Source organism: Balaenoptera musculus, chromosome 6 (assembly GCF_009873245.2).
Source record: "Balaenoptera musculus isolate JJ_BM4_2016_0621 chromosome 6, mBalMus1.pri.v3, whole genome shotgun sequence".
NCBI lineage: Eukaryota > Metazoa > Chordata > Mammalia > Artiodactyla > Balaenopteridae > Balaenoptera > Balaenoptera musculus.
Window position 1 is genome coordinate 84,244,086 of NC_045790.1, and position 19,463 is coordinate 84,263,548.

Here is a 19,463-nt window from a genome sequence, read left to right on the forward strand (position 1 = left end):
ACAGGAGGCCCAGACGGGCTTGAGGGGGCTGTGAACTTCCTGACTTGGCGTTACTTCCTGCTCATTTTTATGGAGAGAGCTTTCAGCAGATTCGCAAAGGGATCTGTGACCTCAAAATGCAAACACCTCACTGTGTTCCTATTCTGTCCATCCAAGATATCTGAGGGAACAGAGTCTGTGTGCCAGGCCCTGGGTATTTGTATCTCATTTAATCCTCCTAGTAAGAGCTAGGACTCTAGACTCAAACAGAACTGACATTGAATTTTGGTCACCCACTAGCTATTTTTACTAATTGCGTCTTGAATGTTTAATTATCCTTGTTTCATAGATGAGGAAATGGAGGCTCAGGGAGGTTAATTGCCCCTGGACACACACTCAGAGAGTGAGATGGAGGCAGGATGCAAACTCATGTTTGCATGACCTCAACGTGCCTGCCCTCTTCACAGCTCTGCAGCTGCAGAATAGACAGGGGCAGCTGGTGGATGCAGTTTGGGGCAGCTTGCTCTGTAGAACATAGCAGCTGGGGTCTCATCATTCCACTCCACTTCTGAGTGTACCACACAGAGTGGGGACACTCTTCATTATCTCAGAGACCCAAAGGAGAATTTTATAGTGGGAGGGTCTTCAGCCTCCCCCTTATTTTGCCCAGGAGGATACTGAAGTCTAGAGAGGTGATTTAGTTGCACATGGGGACAGTTCCAGCTGGTTTCTCCTGACTCTTGAGTTCAGTGCTCTTCTCACCACTCAGGGGGAACAGGCCTTGTTCTCTTGCAGCTCTACTTTTGCTACTGACTCCCAGAATTCTTCAGACACTTAATTCTGTGCCACCCTCCCCACTCCTCACTCCCCTGGCTCTTATGTCAGGCATTTGCAAACCCCGAATGCTCAATAATCACTTCCTAGCCTTCAGTGTTGGGCAGGGTGGAGGGAGAGGAGAAGCTGGATGCTGATTGGATAATAAGGATTTGGGAGGCCAATAGGATGTATCTGGGAGCATGCTGGAATTGGAGTCAGAACACTCAAATAGGAGTCCTTGATCTGTCACCTACCAATTTTATGATGTTGGGCATGACACTTCCTTCCAGGCCTCAGTTTCCCTATCAGGTGAATAAATTTCAGAGAAAGGCTGTGAGTATTAAATGAGAGAAAACATTTATGAAAGCACTTTATAAGCTTTAAAGGGCCATAAAAGAATAGTTCATTATAAATGAAAATACAGACATTTATAAAAAAATGCACATGTGTGCATTGGTATACATACCAACAGGCAACAGTTATTTTTGATCTGGAGCTAGGAATCATGTGATTAACTTCTGCAGATAAATGAGAAAATGCTTGTGGAAAGATTTTGCAGTATGTTAAATGCCATACAGGAGGTATGCAGGATTATGATGTTTTAAATGTAGAACCGTCGGTTTAGCCGTTTTTTTCTGTCTTAACTACACAAGCTTTACTTTCAAGTAACTGCATTCCTTTAGCAGATTTGCTTTTTACAGCATTTCAGCGGAAATGCTGAAAGGCAGTGAAATGGGCAGCTGAAAGGGGGAAAAGAAAGAAAAACAAGAGAAGTACAAGTAATCCACAAATATAATCACCCCTGAATTGACCAAAATACAGGAGTGGTGATACATTCCTCGTCTAGAAATGTCAATTAAGTGTTCCCCAACAGCATCCTTTTTCTGTAGCAATGTCTTGAAAACAAATCTATACTTGAAAGGGTAGGGGTAGGATAAGGGAGAACCACCCCACAGATCCGTTAATTAAGGGAACAGGAGCAGGTTTTACCCAGTGGCTTTCTACCATTAAATTGAATTCTTTAAAAATGTGACATGAAGTGCAGTTAATGATGGGAATTCAGTGATTGAACCATAACGATCTCTCCCTGTCCTTAAACTATTGTGCAGGCATACACAAATGTGGGGAAGGTTTGAGGTTATTGGGAAAACGTATACCTGAAGCAAAATGCCACCAGCACTGAAACTGGGATATCCTTGAGGACGATGGCAAGAAGTAGAGTTTTTTAAATTACTTCATGTTCAATGAAAGAGAGCTTCATTTAGGAAACACAAGTTTCCTACCCTTACAAACTGCTGCGAATTTAAATGGTGGAAACCTCAGAAGTATGTTTGTGTTTTGGAAATTTTGCATTTTAAACTAAAATCACCTGCTAAAGCAGGGAAAATGTATCTGGCTTTAAATTTTATATAAGCAGTTTAGAAATGATCTCTTAAAATGAAATTAAAAGGTGATAAAAAAAAAAGGTGATAGAGTGAAAACTGATACAAGGGGGTTGAGAATTGCTGAAAATTAAAAAAGAAAGTATATCTATTTAGAATTTTAGACACAAAATAGATCACCAATCCCAAATTACCTGGATTTCTTTTTTTTTATGCAGCCCAGGCTTACCAAATAAATTCCAACTTTCTGCTCTATTTGGAGTTGAATATATTCAGGTAATTTCTGAATGAGTGGTAAATACACATCCATTTGCACAAATGTTTTTAATTTTTTTAAAAAAATCAAGCATTCTCTTATATTTGGAGCATAAAATATCCTTTATTATTTCTTCATGTTTCATTTTTAAATTATACATGATTCTGAAGAATACAACATTATTTTATACCCAGGCCCAAGTTTTATGATACATCTTTTACAGTATGGCTGTTTTGATGTCTGTGTCAATATTCATTTATGAAATAACCAATTAATGGGAATTTTCATTGAAAATATATGGCTCTCATATTCCTTCTTTTATCTCATTCTTTTTGTTTGGTTGGTTTTTTTTTTTTTTTCTTTCTTGGATGTGATAGCGGTTTTTAGTATCCCGTTTTACGATTTTGCTTTCAAAAATGAGAAATGGACAGTTTACCATTCTTTTAAAAATAAAATACACTACACAAGCTGATTAAGTGATTTTTTTTGCGTTAAAACATTATTTCCTATATGTTATAACTAGACAAGTCCTCGTTTTTGCTTTTTATGATTTCATCTCTATTGGGGAACAAAGCCAGTTTCTGTGATATTTGACTTACAATAGTGATATCCAGCAAAGTACATCCCAGATAATTTTGATTTTATTTTAATAAGGTCAGCAATAATCAGGGGAGTGGAACAAGTAGAAAATTGTTCCCAAAGGGATATTAAAAGTGAATCTAATCCTCCAAGGTATGATATGTTGACCTGGTAATTTCAGATATGATTTTATCATTCAGACTTGGGTGTCTCCTGAGACTTGCTTCAGAACAATCCGAGATGATTTTCATTGTCAGCAGCTAACACTAATAAAATTGTTTTTCCTGCAGGCTAGCGTGTTAGGAAATTAAATTTATCTAATTATACGAATTGCACTGTCGCTTTTCACATTGTAATTAAAATACATCTTGTCAGGTCCTACCTCTTTCCAGAAACTATTAGTTGACTATCTCTGTATTGTATTTCCTCAGAGGACAGTGCAGAAAAATGCAAAATATGTTTGCCTGGCAAATAAAAACTGCCCTGTAGACAAGAGACGTCGAAACCGATGTCAGTACTGTCGATTTCAGAAGTGTCTCGGTGTCGGAATGGTTAAAGAAGGTATGGATATAATGCTTTTTGTCCAGCTTGCTTATAAATATTCTCAGATATCACTGAAAAAGTTAATATTTACATTAGAATGGTGAAGTTTCCTAGTTTCCCTTTCTTTTCAACATTTTATTTTTATGGTGTATATTTACATTCAAAAATAGCTGAGGTCTACTTATTCTAATTTCTCAAAATCAATAGAGAGCTTGTGTACATACATCTTTGTTCTATTTGAGAAGGAGACTTTTAGGGCTAATTCATTACCAAATGTAAGTATGGGGTGGCTTTTATGCTGCTTGTTTCAACTCTCATTAAATCGTTGTGTGGATATTACTCCAAACTTATTGCCCCTTTTAAATGGTTGGTCTCATTAATGATTTGCTCAACTGTAAAGTGTTTTGATTCCTTTTTGTGATTTATGGCTGTTCATGGATATCTTTGAAGACATTTTTTCTTTGTTTCTCTCGGTATCAGTCGTCCGTACAGATAGTCTGAAAGGGAGGAGAGGTCGGCTGCCTTCCAAACCAAAGAGCCCATTACAGCAGGAAGCCTCTCAGCCCTCTCCACCTTCTCCTCCAATCTGTATGATGAATGCCCTCGTCCGAGCTTTAACAGACTCAACGCCCAGAGATCTCGATTATTCCAGAGTAAGTTTTATGATGTCTTGCTCTTGAATGAATGATCAGGGTCTCTATTCATGATAATAGTAATAAGAGTGGATTGAATGGCTTCGTGCCTGGCACTGTGCTCAACCGTTTTCATACCTTTTCTCTACTTTTCACTTCACTTAGCAATTCCAGTGCATCCATTGCACCAAATAATTTTTGCCTTATTGAATCTCTAAATGCCTTAACAAATGACCCTGACCGTGCTGCACCTGTCATACCCATTGTTGCAGGATTCCTGATGGTTGTGCCAATGAAAATCTGCACAGGTGAATTACAATTTGTACATTTCTTTCATGCTTTAGACAAAGTGACTACTTTTTTTTTTTCCATATTGTGACCAAACCATCTGGGTAAGCTTCAAGTTATCCTTAAACAGTTTACCCAATTGCACCGGCATTGACTGACCTACTGCTTATACTGAGGGATTAAACCATTGATGGAGAGGAGCAAACTCTGGCCTTGACATCAGGAGGTGTCAGGAGGACTGGGATGGAATGCTACCTCTGCTGCTTCCTGCCTGGGTCACCTGGCTCTTGCTGTTGGCTTTCTCATCCTTACAGTGGAGATGATTACAATAGTTAACCTCAGAGGGGTGTTTTGAACATCAGTCACACAGGAATGACGGTTGAGAAAACATTTGAAAACTGTAAATGATTACCAGTGTTGTTATTTAAGCCAACCAAAATATATTAACACTTTTATTTCATATGGGATATAGTAAAATATCATCAGTTTGAGCCCTGCAAATTCCCAGAAATTTGGATAACACAAAGAAGAATGATGAGAAAGGATTTTCTGAGCAAAGGTATAAACATTACTGGAAGGCAGTTTTAAAAGAGACTTAGAAAAGCAGACTTCTAGTAAGACAGGGTCTCACCAAAGAAGAAAAGAAAGGAAAAAGATCTCAATCATTGAGCAATTTCTACATGCTAGGCATTGTGGTACTTTGTCTCATCTAACCATTGAAAGAAACATGAACTGTACGAATGGTTAATCCCACCGTAAGACAAGAAAACTTAGAAACACAGTTTACGCACAGATGAGAGAGATACCAGTCCAGGGATCCCCAGTTGGTTGATTTGGCTTGGCAGCAGCTACCAGATTGCCCTCTCCAGGTCCAATCAGTATTTCAAACTTCTGGTTGAAGGGCTGGCCAAGAGTGTGAGAGTGTCTGCCATATGCCCTCCTTTTAGGCTGCAATGTTGACAAAAGTGAAGGGGTGATTTGTGTATCTGCTGTGATCTTCCTTCCTTCATCCCCTCCCTCACTGTAGGTTGTGAAGCCTCCTCTCCACACTTGAGCACAAGACTTCATATGAGAAGCATGGTAGACCCTTAGAATCAAAGGTTGAGGACTCTTACTCTGATTACAAGTAGCATCTCTTGACTGAAGTCAAGTCTCAAATAATAGTCTAACAGAATAATGCAGTGATTAAGGGCTTAGGTTTTGGAACCATGCAGGCCTTGATTAAAATCCCAACACCATCATGTACTAGCTGGGTGATCTTGAGCAACTGATTAAATCTTTTAATGTGTCAGTTTCCTCATCTGTGTTATGGAGTAATAGTAATAATATCTACTTCCCAGGGTTGTTTCTGGGAAGTTTAAATAAGATGATACTTGTCAAAGCTTTAGCACAGTGCCCTGTATGTTACCTCCTTGACCAAAACTTCTTATTCTATCCTTTGTTGAACGTTCTAATGAGTATAAACACTACACATGTCAGGTGCTATGTAGCAAAACCACTAAGGTAAGTGTTATGATCTCTCATAGATGAGATTAAAACTGAGAAAGGCTAAAGGACTGACTTGCCCAAGGTCACATAGTAATAGGTATCAGAGATAGAATTAGAAGCCAAGTGGGCCCAATTTGGCCCCCAAAGTCTGTGCTCTTAAAACCATAATTCGTTGCATCTCTGGTTTCAGTGAGAGTGGGTGATAGAAAAGCATTTGGGAATAAAAACTTTTCCATGAGCCAACTCTGGCCTTCCCTTATGCAATTCATCTGAATTAATGAAGCTTCTTGGCACTGCCTTCACTGAGGCTACAGCACACAATCTGACATTGTTCTGGGGCATTTGAAATCACTATTGATGGCCAGTCCAGAGGTTTAGTCCACAAAGTGATTTGGTGGGTTGGGGGGGGCCCAAATTATCCAATTATTGGTCTACATGGCCTAATTAGTTATTCAGAGGCAAACCCTACCCCGTACTTTGAGTTGTCCCAGCTGGGAACTGCCTCGCACTGAAAAACAATCCACTGTGTTTGCTTGCTTCTGCACCATTCAGGGTGTTAGACTAGAGTCATCATCCTCATCAACAAACATTTATCCAATTTAATTGTTAGTTTTGCCCAAAATAACAGATTGACCATGCCAGAGTCTGGGTCACACTGATACTACCTTTGGGGCCTGGCTCAATTTTGTAAAGCGTATTTATTTTAATTGCATTGTTTTGGAATTGGGTTGAACCTCATAGCTTGGATTCTCCTGCTTTTAGATAGCTTTACAAAATTATCAAAAATTGGACCCAAATCAATTAAATTAAAAGTCTCTTCTAATAAAATACAGTGAGTTTTCATCAAAAACTTGGATGAAGGCAGAGAAGGCATGCTGATCACATTTGCAGATGACAGAAAGCTGGGAGGGATCGCTAATATGATGGATGTCAGTGTCAACATTCAGAGTGATTTCGACAAGCTGGAACAGGATGGGCTAAAACCATCGTGAAGAAAGGTCACAAAAATAAGTGTGAAGCTCAGCATTTAGAATTTTTTAAAATGGGAGAGCCTTGGCCTGTGAGTGGTTCATGTTAAGAAGATCTCAGGAGTTTATTCCATACACATTCAGTAAGAACCAACAAAGTGTGCAGTGGAAGGGAGGGATGCTAAATTAGCTTAGGCCTCAGTAGTAGAAGCATGGGGCTAGAACCAAGTTGATGGTGTCCCACGGACTCTGTCCTGTCAGTACACACTTCAAGGATGGAGTTCAGTTCCAAGCTGGGATTTAAGAGGATCCAGTGTATGTATGTGGATACACTGTTTCTGGAAACTCGAAAGGGATGGTTGAAGGAAATGGAAATACGTAGACAGAAAGGGAGAAGATTTGGCAGGATTAGGTCACACTTTGGCCCTGTCGCCAAGAGGACTGTTGCTCCCAAGGGCAGAACTAGAGGGTGAAGGAGGGGGTCCTTCCAGCTCACTCTGAGGGCAAGGAAGAACTTTCCTGGCTATAAGAGCTGCTGTGGAAGCGTGAGTTCATCAACACAAGTTGTCCTTATGTAAGGACAACACATAACAGGGTTCCTCACAGGAGAGAGGTTATTTTGGCTGATACTAATTTCCTTCCAACGCTAAGATTTTATGATTCTAGGGTTTACCTTACTGTCCCTAAATGCAAGTGAATATATATACATATACATATAAGAATATGTGTTGTTAAACAACTTGTTACTTCACGAGATTGAATTTGCTTCATTCTCTTTTAAAAAAAAAAATTAGCATAAAATGAATGAAGCAAAATGAATTTATTGAATGCCTACTTTGAGCCAGGCACCATCACATACATTCTTACATAATTTCACTTAAACCCAGTTTATGTGGTACCATTTATGGTTTCAGTCATTTTTTTAATGTCATTCATTGAAATTCAATTTTCATATTACCTTCTCCTTAAAGTTTTTTATTTATTAATTCATAGAACTGGAGGTGATCTTGAGGTCATCTAATCCAAAACCCATATTTCAGAAGACTAAATAAAGGCTTAAAAAGGCTAAGTGGCTTGCCTAAGGTCAGTGGCAGAGCTAGGGTTAGACCCAAATCTCATCACTCAAAGTAATATGTTTCTCTTTCACCATACTGCCACTTCTGTTTAATGGCAATATACTAGTTTTTTTTTTAATAGAAGCTTTATTAGATTTTAAAAATTACAATAAGAATAATTTATAAAAGGCAGACCATTTAGAAGTGAATAAAGTGAAAAATGAAAGTCTCTTCTTCATTTATTCCTGCCTAATCTATATCATAGTGGTATATATAATTTTACATTTTAAATAAGAATATGCCCTGTCAGTTTTGAGTCAGACAGTTGGCTTGACCAAAACAATTTATTAAAGATGCTACCTTCCCCCAGTGAATCAGAGAAATGAGAAAATGTTTGCCGGGCAGGTATGTTCTAATCTTGTACCTGCCTATGTGGCTTTAAGGTAGTAAGTGAGCATTTTCCTCGTTTGTGGGAAAGGGAGGTGGAGGAGTTGTTCCAAGTCACAGAGGGAAGGGGGTTTTCAAGGCCAGAAAGAGAGCTCTTCGCTCTGTGAAGCGTTCCTGGCTCTGGGAACTTTTCTTCTCCTTTGGGCCAAACTTCTCTCCTTCAAAAGTGAGCTCAGATCATTGTATATCAGTGCAGTCAAAACATGTCACATTTGATTTGTTTCTCCTCAAAATGTTGCTATTCTGTACCCCACAGTTGCTTTTAATTTAGCATTACAAGTATATATAGATACTGGGCTTGTCTTCAGAGCCTGCATAATTACTAATGAGAAAATGCACTTCACATCCTCATTAGTTGGTCATTTCAAGTATTTTCCAGCAAACTAGGATGTTTTCTGGTAATGGGTGTCACTTAGTATAGTAACAGACTCCAAATACAAGAGATACTGCCCAGATAAAACCAGGCACCAGCAAGTGGCATTTAAATATGTTAACAAGATAGCCTAAGAAATGGTTGACACGTGTTAAACCTACAAAGTAAACATCATGAAGATTCTGCAAAGAGGGTGCTTTCATGAAGCTACTCAGAAGACCCTCTCAAATTGCCACCAACTCACTAGATGATTTCAGGCAAGTTCTGCCCTGCCGTAGGCCTCAGTTTTCTCATCTGAAGGCCGAGGAGATTGGACTAAATGCACTGCCATGATCCCTTCCAGCCTTCTCCTTCCCTGACCCTCTGATTCCCCTATGGGTACAGGTCTGCATTTCCCAAAGTGTGGTGCCCAGACCGCATGTATCAGAAGGAGTCAGGGTGTTTGCTTAAAATGCAGATTCTCGGGGCCACACGCAGGCCTACTGACTCAGAATTGGGGGACGGGGGAAGGCAGGCAGGAATCTGTATTCTAAAGAGGACCTTGGATGATTCTTTGGCACACTAAGCCTTGAGAACGATCGATATGGTTTAATAAGAACAATTCAATTTTACCTCGTATCTCCTATTTCCCAACTTTCTTGGGGTTGAAAAGGAATAAGCAATAGAGATAAGTTTAACAGAAAGTAATTGATTCATTTAACAATTCTTCCAGAGCAGTGGACCCGTTAGAACAAGATGCAGCTCCTGCCCTCATGGAGCTTACAGGCAAGTGAAGGAGACAGAAAGTAAACAAATATGTAACTGCAGTGATGCCATTGACGGGAAGAGAGGAGGGTTTTTTGGTTTTGGTTTGGTTTTTTAGAGAGGGGAGGCAATTAGATGAGAAAAGAAGAAATTTGGGATAAAATATATTCATTACCAGTTTTTAAAGTGTCACTTTTTAAAGTGTAAGAACCTAAGAATATGTATACATAGTTTGGCTCATAGAACGATAACATCTAAAATATAAAGAAATATAAGGACCCAGGGAAAAGTAACATTCTAAGTGGAAACAAAGTGTTCTTAGGACATTTTACATATTTAGCCAGGACTGACACTGAGGTAGAGTAAATAGCAGATTCCACTCTGCTATGAAAGCATCACATTGCTAAATTTTAGGGCTGGTGTTCACCAAGGGTCTCACGTAATTCCCAAATAACTTATTTTAGGCCTAGGTTGTGGCTGAAATCTGACCTGTATAGCCATGGTATTGCCATTTGAAATGTGTCAACTCAATTTAGTTTAAATAGTATTCACTGTTTTTTGCAGCTCTAGATTCTCAACCTAAGTGCTTCGGAGAAATCTGCATTAGACGTTAGCTATCAGTAAATGCAATATTGTGTCTTTGACTAGTGGTAAAACCTGATTATTGATTACCCGTATAGGCTGGAATAAAAAGCATAAATAGGAAAAAAAAGATTCATTTTTAAAGTCTTTCTCTATTTGGCCTATGTCTGATTAGAATAGTCAATAAACAAGTATTTCTAGATTTTTCTTTGGTGAACCCCGAAGCTGCTTATCCCAGAGACAGAGGGATGTAGGGGAGCACAGAAGCAGAGATGGGGGTCTGGTTCTTCCAACTCTACATCCAGTATTCCTTAGCGAGGTGTTTATAAACTGCTAGTCCGGGCAGAGAAAGACTCTAAAACGTTTTGTTCCATTTCTTTAAATCTTATGTTCAGTAGAGGGGATACTTGATTTGTCTTTTCCCCCCAGCACTTGATGCTGACCCTCCAGTCACCCCCAAGTTACTGGTGGCTCAGGCTGAATCCAGTTTGGCTCCAGAATTCTGAAACGTGAACCAGAATCACTGCAGGTGAAGCTCAGAGGGTCTGGCTGGAGTCTGGCACACGGGGCCCGCTGGCTTTTCTCCCTGCTGGACTCTATCAGAGAAAACCGCACACACAGGCAGCAACTGCATTTCCCTGTGTGCAGGATGCATGAAATGTGAGCCCAGCAGGGGTGGAGGCCTGCAGAGGACCCTGGGGGAAAGCTAAGTGCTCCGGAGGATTCTGAGCAAATATTGGAAGCAGGGAGATTATTGAGTTGTGAGCCATGGTTTCAGGGACTTCAGTGCAGGAGAGAGCTGTTAGGTCCCATTCCCTGACATTCTTTAGTCTTTTTTTCTCCATTTAACACACTATTTTAAAACAATAATGCTGAATCAGTATCAAATTCTAGGCAATACCGTCATACCTGGTGTGATTAGCAACATTTAGAATCATCAAATGCAAGAGCCATCACATGGAACATTCACCAGGATAGATGATGGTCTGGGCCATAAAGCACACCTTAACACATTTAAAAGAATAGAAATCATACAGTGTCTGCCGTCAATCCCACAAAGGAATTAAACTAGAAATCAGTAACAGAAAGATAGCTGAATGCAAGAGCCAGAAGGAATCAGCTAGTCTAGTCACTTCCAACTTCAGAGGCAGAAATAAACCCAGAGAAGTTAAGTGCCTTGTCTAGGGCTGCACAGCAAGTCAGTGCCAGAGCCTGGAGGAGGTCCCCATGACCTACTGCCTGATCCAACATTCTTTCCTCAACTCTGAATTACCTGGGAGTTTCACATGTAGTGCTGTCAACTTTCTAAAGGTGGTGCTGCCCTGAATTTCATCCTGCCCCTGGAGAGCATATGGAATTAGATTCATATAAGAAGAGAAAGTTTAAAAATAAAATCTTTTTTTTTTCCACTCTCCTCCAGTTAATAGTATGTGTGCTGGAAGGAAGTAGTGGGGAGTGTCTATGACACCAGTATCATGCTGTCATCCTTGAATATCTGTGGGAAGGATGACTGCTTCCTTCTCCTGGCCTTTGCTTCCGTGGTCCATTACAACACAGAACATCCAGGGCTTCACAGAATCCAGGCCCTGGGTGGATTATTGGGAACAGAGGAGCCAGGGATTTGAACTGGACCTGATATTATGGGATCCTAGAAAAAGTCAGGGCTGAAAATTAGAAACCTTCCGGTTCAACCCTTTCCCCCATTTTATAAATATGGAAGCTGAGGGACAGTGATAACTCCAAGTATCAAAACTGTTATCAATATCATCACTATCGTCATGTGTTAAACACGTTCTGTGCATCAGGTCCTCTGCATGTATTATCACATTTAATCATCACAACAAAATGTTAAGGAAGATATTATCCCCATTTTACAGAGGAGAAAACTGAGGCTCAGAAAAGTGAAGTAATTTACCCCAGATAACTATAGCAGCAGAGCTACATTATTTCACAAATTAGGAGCCTAGACAAATCTAGGATCAAAGTGGCTTGGCTCCTTGTCTGATGTTTCTTTTGTTATTTCATGATGCCTCTTGGGAAAACACAAAGGGGAAAAAAAAGACCCAATTAAGACAAGTGCCTCATTTCCTCAGACCTGTGTAGTTCTACAGTGAGCACTTGGCTGCTTATTGGCTGTTTGTCCTCCAGCCAGGTTAGAGTACTGTTGCAAACCTAGGCACTCCCCTGACTGTTCTTTCATGGAACAATATTCAACAACTGTTTATTGAGCGTCAATTATGTGCCAGTCACTGTGTTGACAAAATATGGGACCAAATGAATACATACATGGAGAACTCCAATTAAAGCAAAGCAAAATACTTTTTAAAACTATCCTACAGGCCACCAGCTAGTAACATCAGACCTATTAACAGCCAGGAGGTGTAGGACTGGAAATCACAGAGCCATGTTTAAGTCTTGGCTGTACCACTGTTGGTTATGTAACTTGGGAAAGTCTATTAACCTTTCCAAGCATCTTTGAGCCTCAGTTTCCTCATCTGTAAAGTAAGGATTAAAATCCATGCCCTTTGAGGATCAACTTGAGAGACACAAAAGCACACTCAGCTGTGTTCGTATGAAGGCAATGACGTGCATATTTACATGAATGTTTTTGCACATCTCCTAAGTCTCTGTGTTGTTGGTTGTCCCTTAATTATTATCTCGCTGTATCAATCTTCCTGCCTGACGCAGGAAAGATTTTCCTCCAGTGATTCAAGCAAAACCCAGGCTCTACCAGCATATCTAAAAGCCGTGTCAAGACTTTATCCCTGTTTGTACCTTTCTTCTCCTGGGGCCCTCTAGATCAATGATGTCCAATAGGATGTTCTGCCGTGATGGAAATGTTCTAAACACATGTGACTATTGAGCACTTGAAATATGGCTAGCGTGACTGAAGAACTGGATTTTAAATTGTATTTAATTTTCATTAATTTTAGTAGCCGCGAGCCCTGAGTCTGATGGCACACAGCTGCCTGGGCCCTGCCAAGGACACACTCCTTCCCGACTGCTTCCTTGTTTGTTTTATCTCTCAGGAATCCATTTGCAGCAAGCATCCATCTTCTCGTATTGGTCAATTCCGTGATTCTCAAACTTCACTGTGCATGAGAATTCACCTGGAGATCTTGATAAAACAGTTTCTTGGGCCTACCCTCAGAGTTTCTGATTCTGTAGGTCTGGGGCAGAGCTGGAGATTTTCATTTCTAACACATTCCCAGGTGTTGCTGATGCTGCTGGACCGGGGCCACAGTTTGAGAACCAGGGGTTAATTAAGCATCTTGTTTGGAGACAGCTGTGCCTTAGGGAATCTGTGGATCCTGGAGGCTGGTGCAGACACAACCCCCTGGGGTAACGGTTCTCAGCACAGCAGCCCTTTGGAATCACCTGGGGAGCTTTTAAAATTCCTGCTGGCCAGTCCCGATCCCAGACCAGTTAAATTAGAATCTCTGTGGATATGATCCAGACATGAGTGTCTTTTTAAAGCTCCCCAGATGATTGCAGTCAGGATTGAAAACCACTGCACTTAATGGGACTTAAGCAAATTTCATTGACTATTAAGTGGTAACAGAATCCACTCTATTTATGTCACAGGGCTATTGTGAGAATCCGATGAGACTGTGAATGCAAAAAGGTTTTATAAACTGTGGCACCTAAAAGTAAGGATTTAGGTGTTGAAAATCTTGGAAGAGCCAAGCTGCAAATGATGCTGTTATCCCTGTTGGATTGAGATAACGCCGCTATCTGTGGTTTGCATTCTAGTACTGTCCCACTGACCAGGCCGCTGCAGGCACAGATGCCGAGCATGTACAACAGTTCTACAACCTTCTAACAGCCTCCATTGACGTATCTAGAAGCTGGGCAGAAAAGATTCCCGGATTTACTGATCTCCCCAAAGAAGATCAGACATTACTTATAGAATCAGCCTTTTTGGAGCTGTTTGTTCTCAGACTTTCCATCAGGTAATTACTTTTATTTTTTCTTCCTCAGTCCACTCCTTCCTTTGAAGAAGTTTGAAACCTGCTGTGCTTGTAACTAAGTCAGCAGTGAAAAGTTTGCTCAAGATGGACATATGAAATATGACCAGGCATTAAAAAACTGAGCAGTGGGTGGAGCCCTGGGCTGGTAGCCAGGACTCCTGGGTTCTAGTCTCAGTTTTAATACAGACTTGCTCTAAGACCCTGAGCAGGTCACTTGCCTCACCAGAAATTTAGTTTCCTTCTTTGTAAAATGAAAATGTTGGGTTTGGTGTTCTCTAAAGCCCCTTGTCGCTCACATTCTGTGATTCCAGGAAGATTCTCATGGTACATAAGGTATTTCCTGGGAGCAAGTGTTTGTTTTGAACGTTGCATTTACCTCCCAAGGTTCTATTTAACAAGTTGCTGTTCTCATACACCAGATGGGGCACTGAAGAGTTCCCACAGCTTCTCAACCCCCAGTGTTTACTCCAAGAGAATAGCTTCTGGATCAAAAGATTTGGTTCAACTTATGACACTCAGTGACACCAAACACAAAGAGGAGATGATTTTTCTAAAAGCTGGAACCTGGGATCTAAGCTTCTCTCTTAAAGTCCACATTAGCATTTTAAATTTCATCTTCCTTGCTTCCTTTTAGTTATATATTTATAGGAGATGGTACCAACATTTTACCAACTTTATAGGAAAAATCATCACCTTTCCCCTCTTTGTCTTCCCTACCACCCCCTCTCCAGTTTCATACCATACTACCAGAAACTCTCACTTAAAGTGCAAATTCCCATGCCTCATTCCCAGCTGTTTTGGTTTGGATCTACCTTGAAGGAAGTCCAGAAATCTGCATTTTTAAGTCATGCTCCAGCGATTCTGATGCCGGTGTTCTGAGGTCTGGGTTTTAAACCCTGGGGTTGAAGCATTCGGTCCCGTGCGTCCCTCTGTGGAGGGATCTGTGGGAGAGGCTGAGGTGGAGTTACTACCAGACTGCCAGTAGTTAGCACAGTTACTGCCACTCCTGTGTGTGCAGGAGCCACGCTGAGCCAGCAATGTGACTACCATCTATTAGGCAGGCAGCAAAGGATTAAGTAGGTGATAAGCTCCATGAGAGCAGGCACCACAGAGGCCCTATTTACCAGGTGTTCTCCAGTGTCTGGCTAAGGAACGGGCACAGGCTTTGTGCTCAGGAAATACTTTCTGAGTGAATGAATGAATAAAGCTGTTCATCCAAGAGGCACAATTAAAGTGACATTAACTTGTTAAGGCAGAAGGCCAGGAGAGAGAAATATGTGGCAAGAGATTTGAAAATTAAAGGAATTTAAGATTAAGGTAAGGACCACCTAGAATTCAGAATTAGTTAACACCTAACACTCATTGGCCTCTTGTATACCAGGCATTGTGCATGGGCTTTCAAATCCTTTATTTCATTCAATTCCCACAACATTCTTTGGAGGTAGCAATTATAATTCATGTTTTATAGACAAGGAAAAGGAAACTCAGAAAGATTAAAGGAGTGCCCAAGGCCCCACAGCGAAGTGGTGCTAACTAGAAGTTCCAGGGCACCTTTCATTAGAAAAGAATGGGATGACTATGGACATAATATAAACTATCTGGATGGGTTGAGAAATAACCCTCTACAGCCCCACTGTTTAAAGCAGAGAATGTAATACAAAATAAGGACTCTTTTTATTTTAGACCACTGTTCAGTTTGTCATTGACTTCTGGCGCTTGCAGGAACTTGGTGTTTTTAGAGTCTGCACAGTGGAATTGTAGTGTCTAGCCTCGGGCCTTATCACTTTTTGACATTTAAGAAAATGAAAGAGAAGTCGAAGGAGCGAAGTGGGAAGGAGTACTGAAGGGAACAGTCTCGTGTTCACTGCAGAGAGAGACTGGGCACTGGGCTTCGCTTCCACCATCCGTGAGTCCCAGGATGAGCCAGCAGCTGCTTGTAGCAATAAGAGAGCAGACGCCCCACCCCGAGCATCCCCAGGGCTGAGGCTCACCAGGGAAGTCAGCAGACAACCGGTGGTGGTTGTTTATCCCAGGAGCACAGTCTTGTTCATGGAGGACGTCTGGACAGGTTTCACAGCACCACGCTGGGTTTTGGACGCTGCCCCAAGGCTGTGCGGGTGCCTGTGTGTTATGATGTTATCCCGCTGGACAGACTGAACAGACCTATTTAATGTGTCTCTGTCCCTCACCCACCGCGACTTTCTCTCGTAGGTCAAACACTGCTGAAGATAAGTTTGTGTTCTGCAATGGACTTGTCCTGCATCGACTTCAGTGCCTTCGTGGATTTGGGGAGTGGCTCGACTCCATTAAAGACTTTTCCTTAAGTTTGCAGAGCCTGAACCTTGATATCCAAGCCTTAGCCTGCCTGTCAGCACTGAGCATGATCACAGGTAAGCACCACCCTGCCGTGACTTGAAGGGACTGTGTCCCCCTCTCTCTCCTTTCCTGGCTTATGGTAGATTCTGGCTTTGGCTGTCACACACACAAGAAATTAGGAAACTGATTGCCACTTTGCTGAAATCTGCTGTTTACCCTAGTTTAAAACAAGAGACAGGGACTTCCCTGGTGACACAGTGGTTAAGAATCCGCCTGCTAATACAGGGAACACGGGTTCAAGCCCTGGTCCGGGAAGATCCCACATGCCGCGGAGCAACTAAGTCCATGTGCCGCAACTACTGAGCCTGCGCTGTAGAGCCCACGAGCCACAGCTACCGAAGCCCAGGCGCCTAGAGCCTGTGCTCCGCAACAAGAGAAAGCCCGTGCACAACAATGAAGACCCAATGCAGCCAAAAGTAAATTAATTAATTTTTTTAAAAAAACCACAAGAGACATACACCTGCAACTTATTGTCATGAACTTCCAGGAAAGAGGATTCCCAGTCTATTTGGTTATTGTCAACAAACCCAATAGATGAAAATCTAAGTTTCCACGGGACCTCCGTGGGCAGTTGGAGTCGCTGCTTCAGGGTTATTTTTACGGGGGGTTTGGAAGGAAGATTACCTTAACCAGCCTGTTCCTGTGGGGCAGAGGGGCGAGTCTTCCCTTTTCCCCAGTCCTTGGCTAGTAACCCAAAGTAAAACCAAAGAACTGCACACACATAAAACACACCTGTATTTATTTACAGCTTTATTTAGCAACTTTGATTGGCAGAGGACTGAGGAAAATGGATATTCATATAAAGCAAAAATGGTTTAACTCAACGATTTTGACGGATTAAAAGCAGAAGCCTAAAATATAGTCAACTTCTTTGTTATGCCATTCTCCCCCTACGTGTCACTCCCTCTCTATCCTTTGGGAGATAAAGGATTCCAAGGCAGAATGAGACAGAAAGAGAAAGGCACAGTGGGTAAGAGAGGGGATACCATCTCCCTGTGGCTGCTGGAGGCCGCAGGCCCCAGCTCCCCTTTGCCCCTTTACACTTTCAGAGTTTCCTGTTCGATCTCATCCTTCTTGATCAAACGGGGGCCTGGTGAGACAGTGACAGTAGATGGAGGCTCCAGAAGAGGCTAGCCAGACCAGGGGTGCACCTCCCATCCTTTTCGTCAGACCCAAGGACAGGCTAGGCCGTTGGACTGAGGATTAAATTTCAGATTCTTGAAACACTCTTGGCCGTGGAGAACATGTTTTTCAGGCAGGTGATGAGTTTCACAGAGGACCAGATGCATCCTGTGGCACAGATGGGCCCTTCTTTCTGATGCATTGTCTATATGCACCTTCTTGGGACATCTGTTAGCTAAAGTGAGATGTATCTGAGTACCTTAAGAGGCTAAGCTGGTTCATCATTTAATGGTTTACATGAAGGTCAAGAAGAGTAAAAGCATGTGCCATGGGAGGAATAGGACACTAGCATGTTCCCTTAGTATTCCAAGTGGAACCTGAATCCTCCTGGTCTTTGATCCTAGATGAGAAACTCCCTTCTTTTGTAAGGGCTGCCAGAGACTTCCAAGGGAGCCATTAACAAAACAAAAAGAAACACAGTCTCCAAGAGTATGGATTTGATTAAGGGGGCTTTCAAATGGCAACGTAAGGGAGCACCCGAAGAAAATAAACCCATTTAAGGCACAGACATATTACTCCAGCAGTACTGAAATGAAATTGGCTCAAAGGCTACCTTTCAACTAAAGCTCTTCAGTTCAATTTTAAAACAATTCACCTCTTCCTAGGACAGTTAAACCTTCAAAACTAGAAAGTATGAAATTTAGTTAATTTAGAAAAACAGACACAAAAACTAGAGCCAGCCTTTGCTTTCCATAAATAAAGCCAGCACATTGCCATGTCTCTGTGGAAATGGGTTTTGAGTCTAGTAAATCAACAAGTGTCCCCTGATCTAGGTACTCTGCTGCAAGTCAGTGGGTTTTCAGAGATGATAACACACATCCCTAGAGGAGATAGAATATGCAAAAGAATCCATGTGATAGAAGGTGCTGAGTGCTATGGTGGGGATGTGAAGGTGGGTACAAAGTGCTGAGAGACCCATGGTAGGGGGTGGTCTTCTCAAAAGAGGTAACATAAAAGAGTCTAAAAAAGAATGGATATATGTATATGTATAACCGATATGCTTTGCTGTACACCTGAAACTAACACAACATTGTAAATCAACTATACTCCAAAAAAAATTTTTAAAAAGAAGTAAATATCTCCAAACCAGGAAAAAAAAAAGAGGTAACGTGAGCTGGTCTTTGATAAAAGCATAGGATGTCTCCAGGCTAAAATGGAAGGAGTGAGAATTCTAGGCATAAATAAAAATGTGCTAAAGCCATTGAAAATATGGCTGTCATACGTTTCAGGAAGGAAATGTGTAAAAAAATAGAGTGATGGGAAATGAGACTGGTGTGATAGGTTAGGGTGGGGCAGGGCATGAAGAAGCTTTCACATTTAGGTGAGAAGATTGGGGGTTATCTTGAGAGCAGTGGGGGATCCACAGAGATGAGCATCGTGGCCAGGCTTGCATTTTAGAAAGGTCTACCCTGACAGCTGGTTTTGAGCACAGATTTTAGCAGGAAAGAGACTAAGCGGGAAAAGGCCAGTCCAGGTGTGAGAGTTGTGGTTTAAGAGGAGGGACCGAGGCCTACATGTTTTTTTGTTTTACCCTTTAAGTAGAAATTAATAGACAACAATGAGGTCACAGCATGCGGGTGCCAGGCAATCCCAACCTGGAGAGATCGGCAGTTCAGTGCACAGAATACAAACTAGGAATTAGGAGAAGGTGGTGCTAGTCTTGTCCCTGCCTCCAGTTAACTGTGTGTCCGGCAGTTATAGCTGCTCATCCACTGCCTATTTATGCAGAGGCATGCTCAGGGAGGAAACAGTTTAGCATGGCAGAAATTGCAAGGATTTTGGAGACCACCATCCCCAGGTTA

General features: G+C 41.6%; 1 protein-coding gene across 1 annotated transcript in view; it reads left to right on the forward strand.

Annotated features, from left to right (window-relative positions):
* The window catches only part of NR4A3 (nuclear receptor subfamily 4 group A member 3), a 36,816-nt gene that overhangs the window by 7,234 nt on the left and 10,119 nt on the right, over positions 1 to 19,463 (forward strand). The window contains exons 4-7 of the mRNA XM_036856569.1: positions 3,444 to 3,573; positions 4,036 to 4,208; positions 13,886 to 14,085; positions 16,315 to 16,493. Of these exons, the coding sequence (XP_036712464.1) occupies positions 3,444 to 3,573; positions 4,036 to 4,208; positions 13,886 to 14,085; positions 16,315 to 16,493 (682 nt within the window). The remainder of the gene's footprint in view (positions 1 to 3,443; positions 3,574 to 4,035; positions 4,209 to 13,885; positions 14,086 to 16,314; positions 16,494 to 19,463) is intronic.